We start from the raw sequence: 14,281 nt of genomic DNA, 5'->3' as shown, positions 1-14,281 counted from the left end.
GCTGCCCTCCAAAAAGCTCAACAACTTTGGCTTGTCCCCCCCAAAAAAGCTTAACAACTATTAGCAATGACAATGGGTAGATCACTGCCAGCTTTTTTTGTACTGGGAGTAGATTGCATTCTCTTGGGAGTTGGATGTGCCTGCTCTATACAGTGGTACTTTGGGTTAAGAACTTAATTCGTTCTGGAGGTCTGTTCTTAACCTGAAACTGTTCTTAACCTGAAGCACCACTTTAGCTAACGGGGCCTCCCGCTGCTGCCACGCCTCTGGAGCACAATTTCTGTTCTCATCCTGAAGCAAAGTTCTTAACCTGAGGTACTATTTCTGGGTTAGCGAAGTCTGTAACCTGAAGTGTCTGTAACCTGAAGTGTCTGTAACCCGAGGTACCACTGTAGCTTACAACACAGGCAAATGGTAATGCACAATCTATACACTTTTCTTCAGAGAGAGAGAAAGAAAGGAAGAATTGCACTTATATTCAGTGGTACCTCGGGTTACATATGCTTCAGGTTACATACGTTTCACACTCCGCCCACTCTTTAAAGGGAGCGCGGCTCTTGGGGGAGCCTTAGCCGCGTGCAGCCTCTCCGGGGCAAGGGGAGCCTTCATCCCCTGCCCGGGAGAGGCTGCCCGCAGCTATCCCATAAGCCAGGACAGCAAGCGGGATTGCTGTGCAGCGATCCCACTTGCTGTCCTGGCTTCTGGGATTCAGAATATTTTTTTTTCTTGTTTTCCTCTTCCAAAAACTAGGTGCGCCTTATGGTCTGGTGCGTCTTATAGAGCGAAAAATACGGTATATTAAACTGGTGTATGTAGCTTGATCAGTAATATTCACTAGTGAACGGTGATCAGAAAGCTGCCTCTGTTAAGTGGGCAGCCCACTCTCTTATGTGTTGGCTTAAGCAAATATTTCCTAGAGCAAATACTATGCTTCTCCAGTGCAATATTGCTAGGTCAGCTCAGCTTCCTGCCAGATGTTCCAGTTCCAAATCTTGCTGCCAAGAATGACAAATATAGGGTTATGTAACTATCGACTTATCCTCCCCTTTTCCATATACCAGTACAGTGTTGGTATGACTTCATGGTTCACATCACTGCAGTTTCTAAAATCAGACCAAGGAACCAATAAAAATAGACAAGGATATCTATTTATCTATCTATCTATCTGGATATTAAACATGGATGTATCTTTGTGTGTGTATTAACCCTTCAACTCAAATGTTTCCAGAGTAGAACATGGAAAACATTAAAATAATAAAAACCAGAAATTTGAAGGCTGGTCCCTGTGCTTCAATCTCTTATGTTTGTCAAAGTGCTTTTATATTGGTGCCCTTTGTACACAGTAAACAGTGAAATTATGAAATTAACCGTGTCCCTTGAATAGAGCTATGCCATATTTTTCTTGTTAATTTCAGTTAGGCTGGAAATCAAAGTTCATAAAGTGGAATGTCCAGGCTTTGGATTAAGAGAGAAATTGAGCACAAATTGAAATGTGTAAATTTCAATCTGCTAGTGTGTTGCACATTAACTACACAAAATGTATATCCTGTTACAATTACAGTGGTACCTCAGGTTAAGTACTTAATTCGTTCTGGAGGTCCGTTCTTAACCTGAAACTGTTCTTAACCTGAAGCACCACTTTAGCTAATGGGGCCTCCCGCTGCGGCCGCGCCTCTGGAGCACGATTTCTGTTCTCATCTTGAAGCAAAGTTCTTAACCCGAGGTACTATTTCTGGGTTAGCAGAGTCTGTAACCTGAAGCGCCTGTAACCTGAAGTGTATGTAACCCGAGGTACCACTGTATAAGCACTTTGAATTTAGCAAACTGGCAGTCCCAAACTACTATTAATTTCTTTCCAGCAGGCTGCACCATACAGCAGTCTAGCTGTCATGTTTTGCACTAACTGCTGCTCAAGGGCATCCCCACGTTCAGCACATTACAGTAATCCAACCTTGAGGATAGTAATACACAGCTCACTGTGGCTACTATGGCTGAAAACCATGACATGAGCACAATGATCTAATTCAATTCTGAGATAAAGAAGAACACAATTATTCTCTCAAACATGATTCAACCATGTTGAAAAAGTAATGTAATTATCATACCGGCAAGTCCACACTGACATCAGTTCCATCCAGCAAAGAGACACGGCATGTAATTATGGATTTCTCATCTCCAGCAGCAGGGATGTGAGTTGCAGCTCGCTGGGCCTCTCTTAGCCGTTCCTTCTCAGCATGTTTGCGCATAGACCTGCGCCCAAGCGTTCGTCGAAAGAAACTCAGCATCGTTACTAAACAGGCCAATAAAAAGTTGTGAATGTTTCAAAAGGAAAAAGTCTAACGGCTTTCAAATGAACTATTTCAAAATCAAGGGAGGTAAATATTCACATCTCACTAAATTTCTAAGTAATTATGCACTATAGAAAAGAAGCAGAAAAGCAGATATTTGTAATGCTCCTGAAAGGGTCAGTTCCCCTGCCAAGAGAACTTAGCAGCCCTACAGCAATTAGAAGTGCTGCTTTCAGACACCACCTGGAAATAAGACATCTCAAGAACTCAGCTGTCAACTTGCAGGTGCTTGATTCAAAAGCATGCCCAGATCCTTCTGAGGCTGCAGCACCCATGCAATTAATGACTGCAAAACATTAGTAATAGGACTAGGGACAAAGAAGAAGGAAGTTCGGATTTACAACAGAATCCCATAAGGCAGAGAGGGAGAGAAAGAATGTAGGTAGATCACAGTGTCTCTCATACTTTTATGGCACTAGGAAATCATTTTAAGGGCTACTTAAGGAGGCTCCGCTTTAAATACATGTTTTAGAATACAACTTTTTCACAAGTAAGATAGAGCTACACCCTACACAGTGAGAAGACAAATATACCTCTCAGTAGCATGGTACATAGTTGTTTAAATAGTTCAACATTTGTTCTTGAATACTTTGGAATTCACAGCTTACTGGACACAACGGGGCCTAGAGACTTCAAAATCAGCCTCCACATTCACTTTTCTGTTTCAAGAACAAAGAGCATGCTCACACATGTTAGGTTCTGCTTGGTACAAAGCAGATTTTGTCTGCATAAAGATTACAGGAAGGTTTCGAGGAAGGACAAGGGAAGCTAGCCCACCCACATACAGTACACATTAAGGGCACTCAAAAGTTTGCACCTTGCATGACTCATAGCTGAATCCAAACAATCTGGACTCTTGACAGAAGTTTCAGTCTCCACTACGAGCCAAAAAGGATAAACTGGCACATACGCCTTCCACCTTCTGTCTGTCTGGGCTTGTCTGCCACATGCTATCACCGTGAGAGGCTGGAATTCTTAAAAGGTTAAATTAGCACAACTGGAAGATTAAAATTTTTAACTACTCCAGATTTATTGACTATGGCATAAGCCCCTAGTAATATCAATATAATCCAATAATATCTACTTCTATTCAGAATGTTAATTCTGCCCAAAAAGAAGAAGCATTTATCTCCTTTAATTCTGGGTTTGTTCCTTGGCTTTTAAATAACTCAGTCTAGCTTAGAAAATAGCATCTCTGAATTCTTATACATATACAGAGCGGTCTCATACTGAAACTGGTTCACCTGCTTCTATATTGTCTACTTTGACTTACAAAGCTTTGAGAGGTCTCAGACTGAGATCTTTTCTAGTTAAGTTCTTTCATTCAAGCTTCTGAAGCCGAACTGAAGCTGGCATTTATGTATGCTTGCCACCTGCTGTATCACTGAACTATTGTCCCCTCCCGTATAGGATAGGCTAGTGGAAGGTTTGGAGAACAAGAACATATATTTATTCTAAGGTGTTTCATTGTTCAAAGCCCTTTATTGTGCAACCTCCTACATCATACAACCTGGGGCTGACAAGTACTCACTACCAGATACTAGAATGCCTGACCCACTTTCATTGCCACACCTGTTTGCTGAGCCACCCTGTACCCCTTTCCATAAACACATAGACCGAAGATGATGTGGAACTCACACCTGCCGAGAGCATCTTTTCACCTCAAGGTAGATGCACATATCTTACAGTATGATCTCTTATGTGATATGTAAAGCTGATGAAAGAGCAGCTCAGAAAACCAGTAAAACACATGCAAGGAATTTTGTTCAACATGTGAACAAGCTAAAGCTGAAATGACATAGTCATTGTAGTAACCAGTTGTGCAACTGGTGTGTTTATTAAATAAAAACACATGTGTCTGACTGATATAGGACTTCAGAGGGGCTCTTAAAGGCCAATAATGAGAACTGAACAAAATCTGGAATTAAGTCTGGGGTCTGCCAGTCAGTGCAACATCATACTGCAAAGCCACCTCATACAGTGGTACCTCGGGTTAAGTACTTAATTTGTTCTGGAGGTCTGTACTTAACCTGAACCACCACTTTAGCTAATGGAGCCTCCTGCTGCTGCCACGCCACCGGAGCATGATTTCTGCTCTCATCCTGAAGCAAAGTTCTTAACCTGAAGCACTATTTCTGGGTTAGTGGAGTCTGTAACCTGAAGCGTATGTAACCCGAGGTACCACTGTATCTCCCTATTTTATTATTATTTTTAAAAAATGTACCCCTCAAACCTCAAGCACAATAACCTCAACACTCCCCAATATTTAGAATTGTACATCACTTTCCACTGAGAAAGCTCCAAGGTGATTTACAATAAAAACTAAGACCTCTTCTGTGGTTTGCTTGTTCTTTAAAGAAACTGAACAACACTGCCAATTTATTTCAAGGTTAGGCAACCAACAAATCAGTTTTGTTTTGTGAAGCCTGCAAATATCAGAACTGGCAAGCATACAGTATGTTATTGTTTCTGAACAAGCCCTCAACAAATATTCAAAACAGAGAACAGCTTGCACTGCAACTATTTGAACTGTTCAAGCTTAAATTTCCTCTCCTGACAAGATGTTTCATGATGTCTAAAGTAAAAGAAGAAACCCACATAACAGCAATGAGTGGCATTCAACTAAGTTTCACAGAGTTAGACCAACTGAAATTAATGAACATTACTAAATTAGGTCCATTCATTTCAACAGGTCTACTCTGAGCAAAACTTGGTTGAATAACACACAATATTTTTACTATTGTGGCATAACCATGGACAGCATATCTATGATATGTATAGGATGCTAAAGTAGTACTGGAAAAAGGACCACTTCCCCAATACCCAACAGATAATAGCAGGACAGATCAAGAGGTAGAGGTAAGAATAACAAACAATACAGTTTAGGGAAGAGGCTCAATATATAGCTCGAGACTATGGTTAGTCTCTCCAAACATTAACTATAACCAGACAAGAAGGGTCCAGAGTGTATTTTTGTTTCAGGCACAGGGCTGGTCTCTAGAAAAGGGGAAAATATCACTCTGAACCAGGTTTCAAGAAGAGGGATTTTTAAAAATTATTTGCAAAAACTGAGCGTTTTAAAGGGGGGTGGCAGTATTGTCTCTGCATCATTTGTCAACAAAACAAAGGGGTTGCCTCAGAGCTGTCTATATTATGACTGGAAACTGGGAAGAAGTGTTCTATGCTTTACCTCCTTGCATATTCAAGTAATCAGTAAGAACTGAGTCATGATGAACTCCACACCCCACAAAAAACCTGTTCAGCTCCACATAGGGGCTCATTTCATATTTTGAGGATCCTAGTTTTAAGTAAGTGGAAATTCCTTTGGCTATGACAAAGGAAATGAATATACATGAGAAGCAGGGTGGGGTAGGAGGTGGCAAGTGTTGCACACTACATGGTTAATGGCTTACTGTGAACAAGAACTCATTGCATGATCACAGTTGCTTCACTCTTTTCCTTGCACGAACAAGCAGCCATGAAGTTTGGCTTGTTGCTATGCCCAAACCAGGGATTGTGGTTTATTTCACCAGCAAGCCAAATTTTGTTTATGACTTGCTGACTATAGTGGGGAGGACCACACATTCAGAATGTGGTCATAGCATCCTGACACCAGAAAGGAAATAGATATGGGACCATGTGAAGAAAATAATGCCCAAGAAGGTACAGAGTACCTTTCCATCATAACTAACTACATCCACGTCCATTCAAGGAAATAAATGCTTTCAGGTCTCACAGAGCAGGGATTGAACTAATGACACCTCTTTGTTTAGACACTAAGGTGATGAAACATCTTCCATTATTCCCCTCCACAGTTAAAAGATGGGGAATATGAAGCAAATGAGTATGGTTGCTATGCACTAATGGAAATTGGGTGGAATACACAGGGATTAATACACCCCTTATATTAAGGATTGTAGCGTTGTCAGGCGAAAAAAGTAAACTAAAATATCACTCCCAAACAACATGAAGGGAACAAAGGTAGGAAGCTTGAGGGCACCGTCAAAACTCAAATGAGATACCTAAACACGCAGCCGATGAAAACACAGCGCTTGATTAAGACACAGGGAAAGGTAAACAGGAAGCCAGTCCATGAAAAGGGTCACTTTTTAACCCTTCCTGACGGATTTCTGCACCCGCCTCCCATTTCAACCCATCCTTAATCCCACCTTTGTCGGGATTTGACGCCCGCCATCCCCCCTCCCCTTTGTCGTCGCTTCCTATGGCTGTGATAATTAGGTCGCAGAAACTTACAACTGGCCGGGGGAGGCGGAGGGACGGGAGGGAGGGGAAAGGTGAGGACGGAGGGGCTGGGGAAAGGCATGGCAGCGTCAGCAAGGCGGGCGGTCGTCGTCGCCCCACACTCGGAAAGGCATAGCTACTTATGGGGCGGCCGCTAAAGGCTGGAGAGCCACGGGAACGCCTGGGAAGTACGAGGCGTCGCTTTGGGGGAACGAGACCCTGAGAGAAAGAGAGAGGGCTGGATGTTGCTTTTAAATAAAGAGAGATTTCGGAAAGCGCCAGGCAAGCAACAGGCGAGACGCAACAGGGAGGAGAGAGAGAGAGACGCACCTTCTCAGCGCACATTCCCCCCCCCCGGCCCCCCTCCAACCCGGACATTATTTTCCCGCCTTTCCCCTCCAGAAAACGGTCGACAGCCTCCGCGAGACCCAGACGCCCAAAGCCACCTACCAGCCTCCCTCTTCTTTTCCTCGCCCAGCTGCGCTTTTTCCCGACCGGCGCGTCGCCTCCGAAGGGAAGGACTCCCGGCTAAGCGACGAGGGGCGGAGGCAAATGGCCGCTGAGTAAGGCCAAGGAGCCGCCTCTTTCCTCCTCCTCCTCCACCTCGCCCTGTGTTTCTTTTTTCCCTCCCCTCCCTTGCTGGGGCCTCCTCCTCTCCCAGCTCCCGCCGCGAGAGAGAGAGAGAAGGGAAAGGCAGCAACAAAACAAACAGGTCAACAACCACCTCTCGTTTCCAGAAAGCACGAGGCAGCCTGGCTGCATCACACGAACCCGCCCCCCGGTCACATTTTTAAAAATCCAAATGCATTTGTTTGTTTAAGACACTGCCGGCTCCGAACAGGTCCCCATATTTTACCCATAGGGGGAAAGCGCCTCCCTTGCTTATATTGGAGCTGCAGCCCTAATGTTACCAGGTATAGGGGGGCTAAACCCGTGTACTGTGAACCGCCCTGAGACCTCTGGATATAGGGCGGTATATAAATTCAATCAATCAATCAATCAACTGGGGAGGCGAGTTGAGAAAGTCCGTGGTTAAATATTCCCTTGCAAGACCTGATCGCTGATATATTCTACTTTAAATCAGCAGGAAGAAGCAACATTGTCCGAGTCAGCTCTCGCAGCCAACGATTTATATTAAAATGCTAAGCAGTGCGCTCCGGATAACACGAACAAGTGGGAAACGCGGCCCAACTCCGTGCATCTCGAACACATCGTGCAAAAAACGCAGGTAAAGACGCACATATTGCATGTATAGAAGGCTGCCTTCCCTGGCGGATAATCCGCGACGGTGCATCCTGGTGGTAGGTAGGCAGGGCCATCTCTCCTCTTCCCGCCCCTCGTCCAGCAGCCGCTGCGGGTGAAGAACTGGGAGGAGGGGGGACAGATACCTTTTGCCAGAAGCCTGACCTCATAGCTGGCAGAGGCCTCTTTCTGTTCCTTCCATTTGATTAAGACCCGTCCCGTGCCCCCCTTCTCCTACCTAGGGTCCCTAAATCACATAGAATTAGGTTGAGGAAGCAACATTCCCTTAGCCCAGAAGTTCCTTGCCCCAGCATATATGATCAAAAAATATTTACAGCACCATCCTATGCCTATTTACTTAGAAGTAAACTGTGGTTCAAGGGGGCTTACTCTCCCACATGTAAATGTGCATAGGATTACCACATTCACATCCACCCAGCTATATATGATGCCATAAAGACAATGTTAGGGGCAATGAACCCACATTAAGCAAAATTTATTAGGAACGCTTCCAAAAGTTCTCTTGTTTTGCTGCTCCGATTCATTTGCCTACCGGCAAATTCAGGTTGTCCATGGAGCTATTGGTGCTATTGTGCAGCAAACCCACTTCCACAAAAACCCAGGCTTCTGTGATGAATGACAGGAAAGTGCGCAGGACAATTGCTTGACATGGCACTGTATAACAGCCTGACACCTGATAAAACAGGTGTCTTACAAGCTCCCTGCAAACAAATTAGGATGTTCAACAAACAGGTTGTTTGGAAGCAACCTAGAAAAGTAGGTGCATACTCACTATTTCAGCTGGAGAACCCCCGGGCTCTCCATCCCTGATCACTCAGATATAGGAGTGGACCCACCTCACTTTTTTGAGTGTACATTCATTGGTAAAAGTGGGTTCGCTGCCATGTATGGTGTAGAATGACCCCCACACATGCCAAATACATGCACCAGTTCCATACACCTACTACCCAAATCCAAAGACAATTTTCAGCAAATAGTAATGTTGCTTCTTGTGCTAGCAGATACCAGCCAAAAAGGTGTGTTCAGCCTAACATTCAATTAAGCCACTTGAAGGTAAGCAAGGCAGCACAGTGTTCCTTATGCTGTAGGGAAAGTCATATGCATGTCAGCATTTCTGGAACTTTCCTTTTTCTCAGTGATACAGAGCCTGAAGTCCAAACTAATCACCTGTGCCCTTTACCTGAGACTTAAAAGGCAGGTATAATTAAATTTCTCTCATTAATACATGTGGAGGTCTTTTGGGCTGCCCGAGAGGCATCGCAAGATCTTTTACATCTCTGAACAGACACCTGCCTACCTTGGCTATGCACCAGCCTTCCCCTGCAGTGTTAGGATTGCAGTGAGAATAAAGAAGTGACATGATAGAAGTTTATAAAATTATGCACAACATGGAGAAATTGGATAAAGAGAAGTTTTTCTCCTCTCCCTAACACTAGAACTAGTGGACATCTGAATGGAGCTGAATCAGTTGCATAGTTAAAAATATAGAACTTGCTCCCATACGAGGCAGTAATAGCTACCAACTTGGCCTTAAAAGTGGATTAGACAAATTCGTGGAAAACAACACTATCAGTAGCAAGTAGATGACCGTGTTCTGCTTCCATTGTCAGAGGCATTGTACCTGTGAATGCCAATTGCTGGAAATCACAGGTGGGCTGTTGCACTTATGTCCGGCTTGCAGGTTTCTGTGGGCATGTGGCTGGGCATTGTGAGATCAAGGTCAAATCTGCACTAGTTCTACACATTGTAAACACAATGAAAGAATATTTTTAAAGTATTTGATCAACATGTAACTAAGGTGAAAGTGTCAGTCTGAAGACTTGTAGGAAGAAATGAAGGGGGGGGGGAGATAAAATACAAGAAATAATTGAAGAACTGGATGACAAAAGAGAAATATAGGGGTAAAGATAAGGTATTAAAAGGTTGATTATACCAATTTAGCAAAATACCTGGAAGAACTGTTTGAAACAATTTCAGGACTAGATTGCATGGAGCCTATTTCTATTGAGAAGGGATACAGAATTAAGATGTGGCAAAATATATATACAGTGGTACCTCGGGTTACATATGCTTCAGGTTACATACGCTTCAGGTTACAGACTCCGCTAACCCAGAAATAGTACCTCGGGTTAAGAACTTTGCTTCAGGATGAGAACAGAAATCGTGCTCCGGCGGCACGGCAGCAGCAGGAGGCCCCATTAGCTAAAGTGGTGCTTCAGGTTAAGAACAGTTTCAGGTTAAGAACAGACCTCCGGAACGAATTAAGTACTTAACTCGAGGTACTACTGTATATAAAATAGTGTAAGAGATGTGAGATTTTTCTTGAAATATTAAGATAAAAATAATTGGCAAATTACACGATTCACCAAGTAAGGCAATGGAGAATTGTAGTCTTCCATCCCCTGCTCAAATATTTCCCGTTATCCTGAAGAAGCAGAAACCTGTGATTTGTAGAAGGCAAATGGAACACCAAGGTAGAGAAACTGATTTGTCACATTGTTTGGCCTTGTCTAGCTGATTTTTAATTATAGTAGCCAGTATGCCCTCATCATTACACATGAATAGAAACACGGCATGGGAGGAAGGGAATTTAACCCTGCTGTGGTCTTCTGATATTTCTCTATAGTTAATGCCACTATAGTATAGTAAAGTGGTTAGTGTTCGAATTCCCACTCGGCCATGAAGCTCCCTGGGTGACCTTGGCCAGTCACTGCCTCTCAGCCTAACCTACCTCACAGAATTGTTGTGGGGATTAAATGAGAGGGAGGGACGTACGCCACCTTGAGCTTGGGGATGGAAAATAAATGCAAACAAGCAAGCAAACAAACACATTAAGTTTCCAAAACTCATTGTTAACATAGCCTTGGCTTTTCACTATTTTCAACCTAATTCTGTCTTTATCTGTGATATGCCAAACTAGTATTACTATTCCTCATTAGGATAAATGTGCATGATCAAACAGCAAAGTGGTCAGCAGTAGCATGTTATACAGGAGACTCTTTTATCACTACCGAGGTGTGTGTGTGTGTGTGTGCACACAAAATAGCCCCAAGGTTAGATCACCTTTAGTATTAACTCTGGTAAGGGCAGCATGTTCACAATGGGATCAACAATGCTTAAGTATCACTGAATTTCCATATACTGTAAGTTTACAACCAAATGAAGCAGCAATTCCCTCACGGTTTGCATGCAAAAAAAAAATCTGTCCAAAGACCAAGATCAAAAAACCCATTGATAATTATCAGTACTGCTGCAGAATATCTAGCAACTTTCAGTAATGAAAAAAAAAAATCTCCAAACTTTAAATTACTAAAGCACATCTTTATTTTGCAATTAAACAATTAAGATCCACAAGTAAACTATGTTTTTTTCTTCAAGTTTGTACCTAGACAACTATTTGTCAATCAAAATTAAATATATCCACAAAATATGTATAACAGCATATATTTCACATAATGAAGTTGCTCTTAAGACTAAAAACAAGATTTGTTAAATGTTATATTTCTCTTATTTCTGGGGAGCTGCTGGTATAGTATGTAGAACATTAGTGTACTTTATTAATGGCAAGAACTCTCATTTTACCCCAATGCAGGCAAGATACATAAGGCCCTTTTAAAGCATACAGTAGCTGCAGTGATGAATGCTGAATTCTTTTCATTGTCCAGTGTTGACCAAATTCAAGTGCATGTCATTTTCAACGGAGCACATTTCCTGCTGCTTAGCATAGAGGTTCTTAGCTAAATAGTGTTTTCCCCCCTTAAAAATAAAATAAACACATAGATTTAAAAGAGAAATCTATATCAGATAAACTTGTGTAGTAAACAGAAGATGCACAATTATATTAGAGATGACCTACTGAGATGCTCAAAGCCAGCTCACTGGGCAGTGCAACACCCAACTGAATTGGACAATGCAACATCACCGGGGGGGGGGATGCAAATTCATTACCACTAGCAACAAAAATAAATGAATTTGGGCACCCAAAAGGATTGTGGATTATGATCAAGACACAGTATTAGGTTTACATTTACACATATACTATAGCACCTGTGACAGGAAAGGGGTGGGGAAACTAGACAAATCACTTTTTTCTTTTTTTTTAGTATTTGCTAGGACGATCAGAGCCATATAAATTCATGTTAAATTTGAAGCCCAGCCCCTTCAAATTGCACCGGGAAGTTTGTGGACATACTCCTATAGAGGAATACAAAAGAACTTAGTGCCAATTGTTTTAACTGCTCCAACCATATTATAGCCTTTGTGTATAAGGAATTGCAACTTTTTCCCTTTAAAAACTATTTTTGTGCATTATCTATTCTTTATAATTTACAACTTAAATACCCACCTCCAACCCCCAATTTCCAGAGTTTTATGCAAATATTAGTAATGCTAAGCAGCTATAAATATATAAGCCAGGATTCAGAGAGCTCCCTGGATACACAGAAGTACTTCCAAGTAAGCACTGATGTTTCCCCTAACCACAACTCCCTATTCTTCCTCAGAGGTTACTCCCAAAGGTCTTTAAAGTCTGGAAGCAACAAGGATGGAGCCAAGAAGCAGCACATAGAAAAACTCTCTGCCCAACCCAGGAGTCCCTAGGCACAGCAAACTACTAAATTAAATGAAATCCACCGAGAAAAAACAATCAGAACTTGTAAGCAGCTACATTGTGGGGGTTACTTTTAGTATCATTATTATGATGATTACGGTTTTAAAACCTAAACCAGAAATATGTTTATCAACAGTTGCACTGCTATAATACCACAAAACAGGATGCTGTACGAGAACTACAGAATGGTACTCAGGCCTTGATATTTAAGGTCCGTATGCTGTGTGGTAGTGTAGACAGTGTTTAGCTTACTAGAATGCATTTTAAAACAGATGAAAACAGGTCAGAAGTGTAGCGCACTGATAAAACAATTCACACGAGGAACAATCCCAATCAACTCTGAACAGGAAACAGTTAAGTATCTCTCTCTCCAACCTGGTAGCAAATTTTATTTTCTCCAAAACCTCTGTCAGTAGTAAAGCATTAGATAAAGTGCTACTATTTGAAATTCAAGAAATTTAGGCAAAAAGTAAATATTTTAAAATGTGTTAAATATCAAGTAATTCCACCAAATAATGTCCGTCAAGGTCTCTTCATTTCCATAGTATTAACATTGTTTCCAAAGAGCCATTTCCAAAGTGTTAACATGGTCTTCAAATCTCTCAAAGGCCAGAACATTTGGTTTGAGGCGGGGCGGCTAACCTATTCCCCTCCGCATGTTGCTGAATTACAACACTCATCATTTCTGACAACTGGCCACACTGGCCAAGGCTGTTGGGAGTTAAGAGTCCCAACATCATCTTGGAGGGCAACAGATTAGTAACCTCTGCTTTAAAGGCAATACAATTTCACCACTTGCCCTCCAATGACTGAAAGCAAATACTTTCTAAACTTTCTTAAAAACTCAGATTGCAACTGATGTGAAAGCCTATGGGTTGTTAAAGTTAAGCATTCAAAGTTCCGGATAGGCAAAGAAGACTTTCTCCTAATCTTTTTACTACACCATTCCGAAGACTGAGAAGCAACCATTTTAACTTTGGTTTGTATTTCTTCTAATTTGGCGGCATTGAATAAATCAAAGCGAACATATTGATTTTCCTGTACGTCACTTCCAGTATTGCCATACTTGGCTCTGCAGTTTTAACAAATGAAATAACTGCTTTGTTATACAATGAACTTGTTGGTTACAATTTAACATCTGTACCCAAAATTTCTTTCCTCCATTGCAAGCGGTAATAGCGCAAACTGAAAGTTAGTGTTGCATAATGATGGAAACAAAGGCTTGTGTTTGTTTCTACATGGCAGCTGGGTATTAAAATTAGGAAGAGCATGCATGCACACACATACACACAAGCTACTACAACAGACCCAAGGGATATCTGCAGGAAATCTAGGACACATAATTTAAGATGATTCCCAGATCCAAAGTTACAAGACTTTTAATTATCAACTTGCATCCAAAGATATGGGCTTTCCCACCATTCCTCTTCACTAAAGCCTCTAAATTATACTCCTGAGGGTCAAGGGACCTTCTAGCATGGCAAGTGATGTGGTACAGGGTCTGTAGGAGGAGGAGGAAAATCAGCAGAAATTGTGGTCAAGTGCTTTCCACTTGAACAAGAATGCCTTTGGATCCAAGCCACTGTATTCATATAAGGCATCTGTCACTTCACTTGGTTGAAGCTCCCCCCCCCCCTTAATCAGCTTCTCAGCCCAACAAGGACTGCAGTGAAGAATATCAACTGCTTACGGTTGCACTGCAAAAAGGGAAGGAGACACAATTCATTGAACCCTCTGGTCAACATACAACTTCATTTCAACACCCCAAGAGCCTTGTGGATAACATCCGGAGGCTTATTTTAATAACCAGGGCAATGAG

At 42.1% G+C, this 14,281-nt stretch overlaps 1 protein-coding gene and 1 long non-coding RNA gene across 8 annotated transcripts in view; one reads left to right on the top strand and one right to left on the bottom strand.

Moving 5' to 3' along the window:
• EPB41L5 (erythrocyte membrane protein band 4.1 like 5) overlaps nucleotides 1-7,133 on the bottom strand; it is an 84,909-nt gene extending 77,776 nt beyond the window's left edge. For 5 of the 6 annotated variants that reach the window (XR_008332189.1, XM_053403062.1, XM_053403068.1 and 2 more), the window contains exon 1: nucleotides 2,106-2,290. Coding sequence is in view for 5 of the 6 variants with exons in the window: in XM_053403062.1 (XP_053259037.1) it covers nucleotides 2,106-2,285 (180 nt within the window). In the remaining variant the exon portion in view is untranslated. Of the gene's footprint in view, nucleotides 1-2,105; nucleotides 2,291-7,040 lie in introns of those variants that run through there. The other variant, XM_053403051.1, reaches the window with a different exon arrangement.
• Nucleotides 7,066-13,574, top strand: LOC128420985 (uncharacterized). 2 transcript variants are annotated; one of them, XR_008332197.1, is made up of 3 exons: nucleotides 7,066-7,153; nucleotides 7,675-7,818; nucleotides 12,358-13,574. It is a non-coding gene; the product is annotated as an uncharacterized LOC128420985 (long non-coding RNA). The 2 variants fall into 2 exon arrangements; XR_008332195.1 differs by lacking the exon at nucleotides 7,066-7,153 and adding an exon at nucleotides 7,229-7,302 and having other exon boundaries at nucleotides 7,678-7,818.
• Nucleotides 13,575-14,281: the final 707 nt, after the last annotated feature.

This window comes from Podarcis raffonei, chromosome 1 (assembly GCF_027172205.1).
Source record: "Podarcis raffonei isolate rPodRaf1 chromosome 1, rPodRaf1.pri, whole genome shotgun sequence".
Lineage (NCBI taxonomy): Eukaryota > Metazoa > Chordata > Lepidosauria > Squamata > Lacertidae > Podarcis > Podarcis raffonei.
This window is presented reverse-complemented; position numbering and strand designations above follow the sequence as displayed.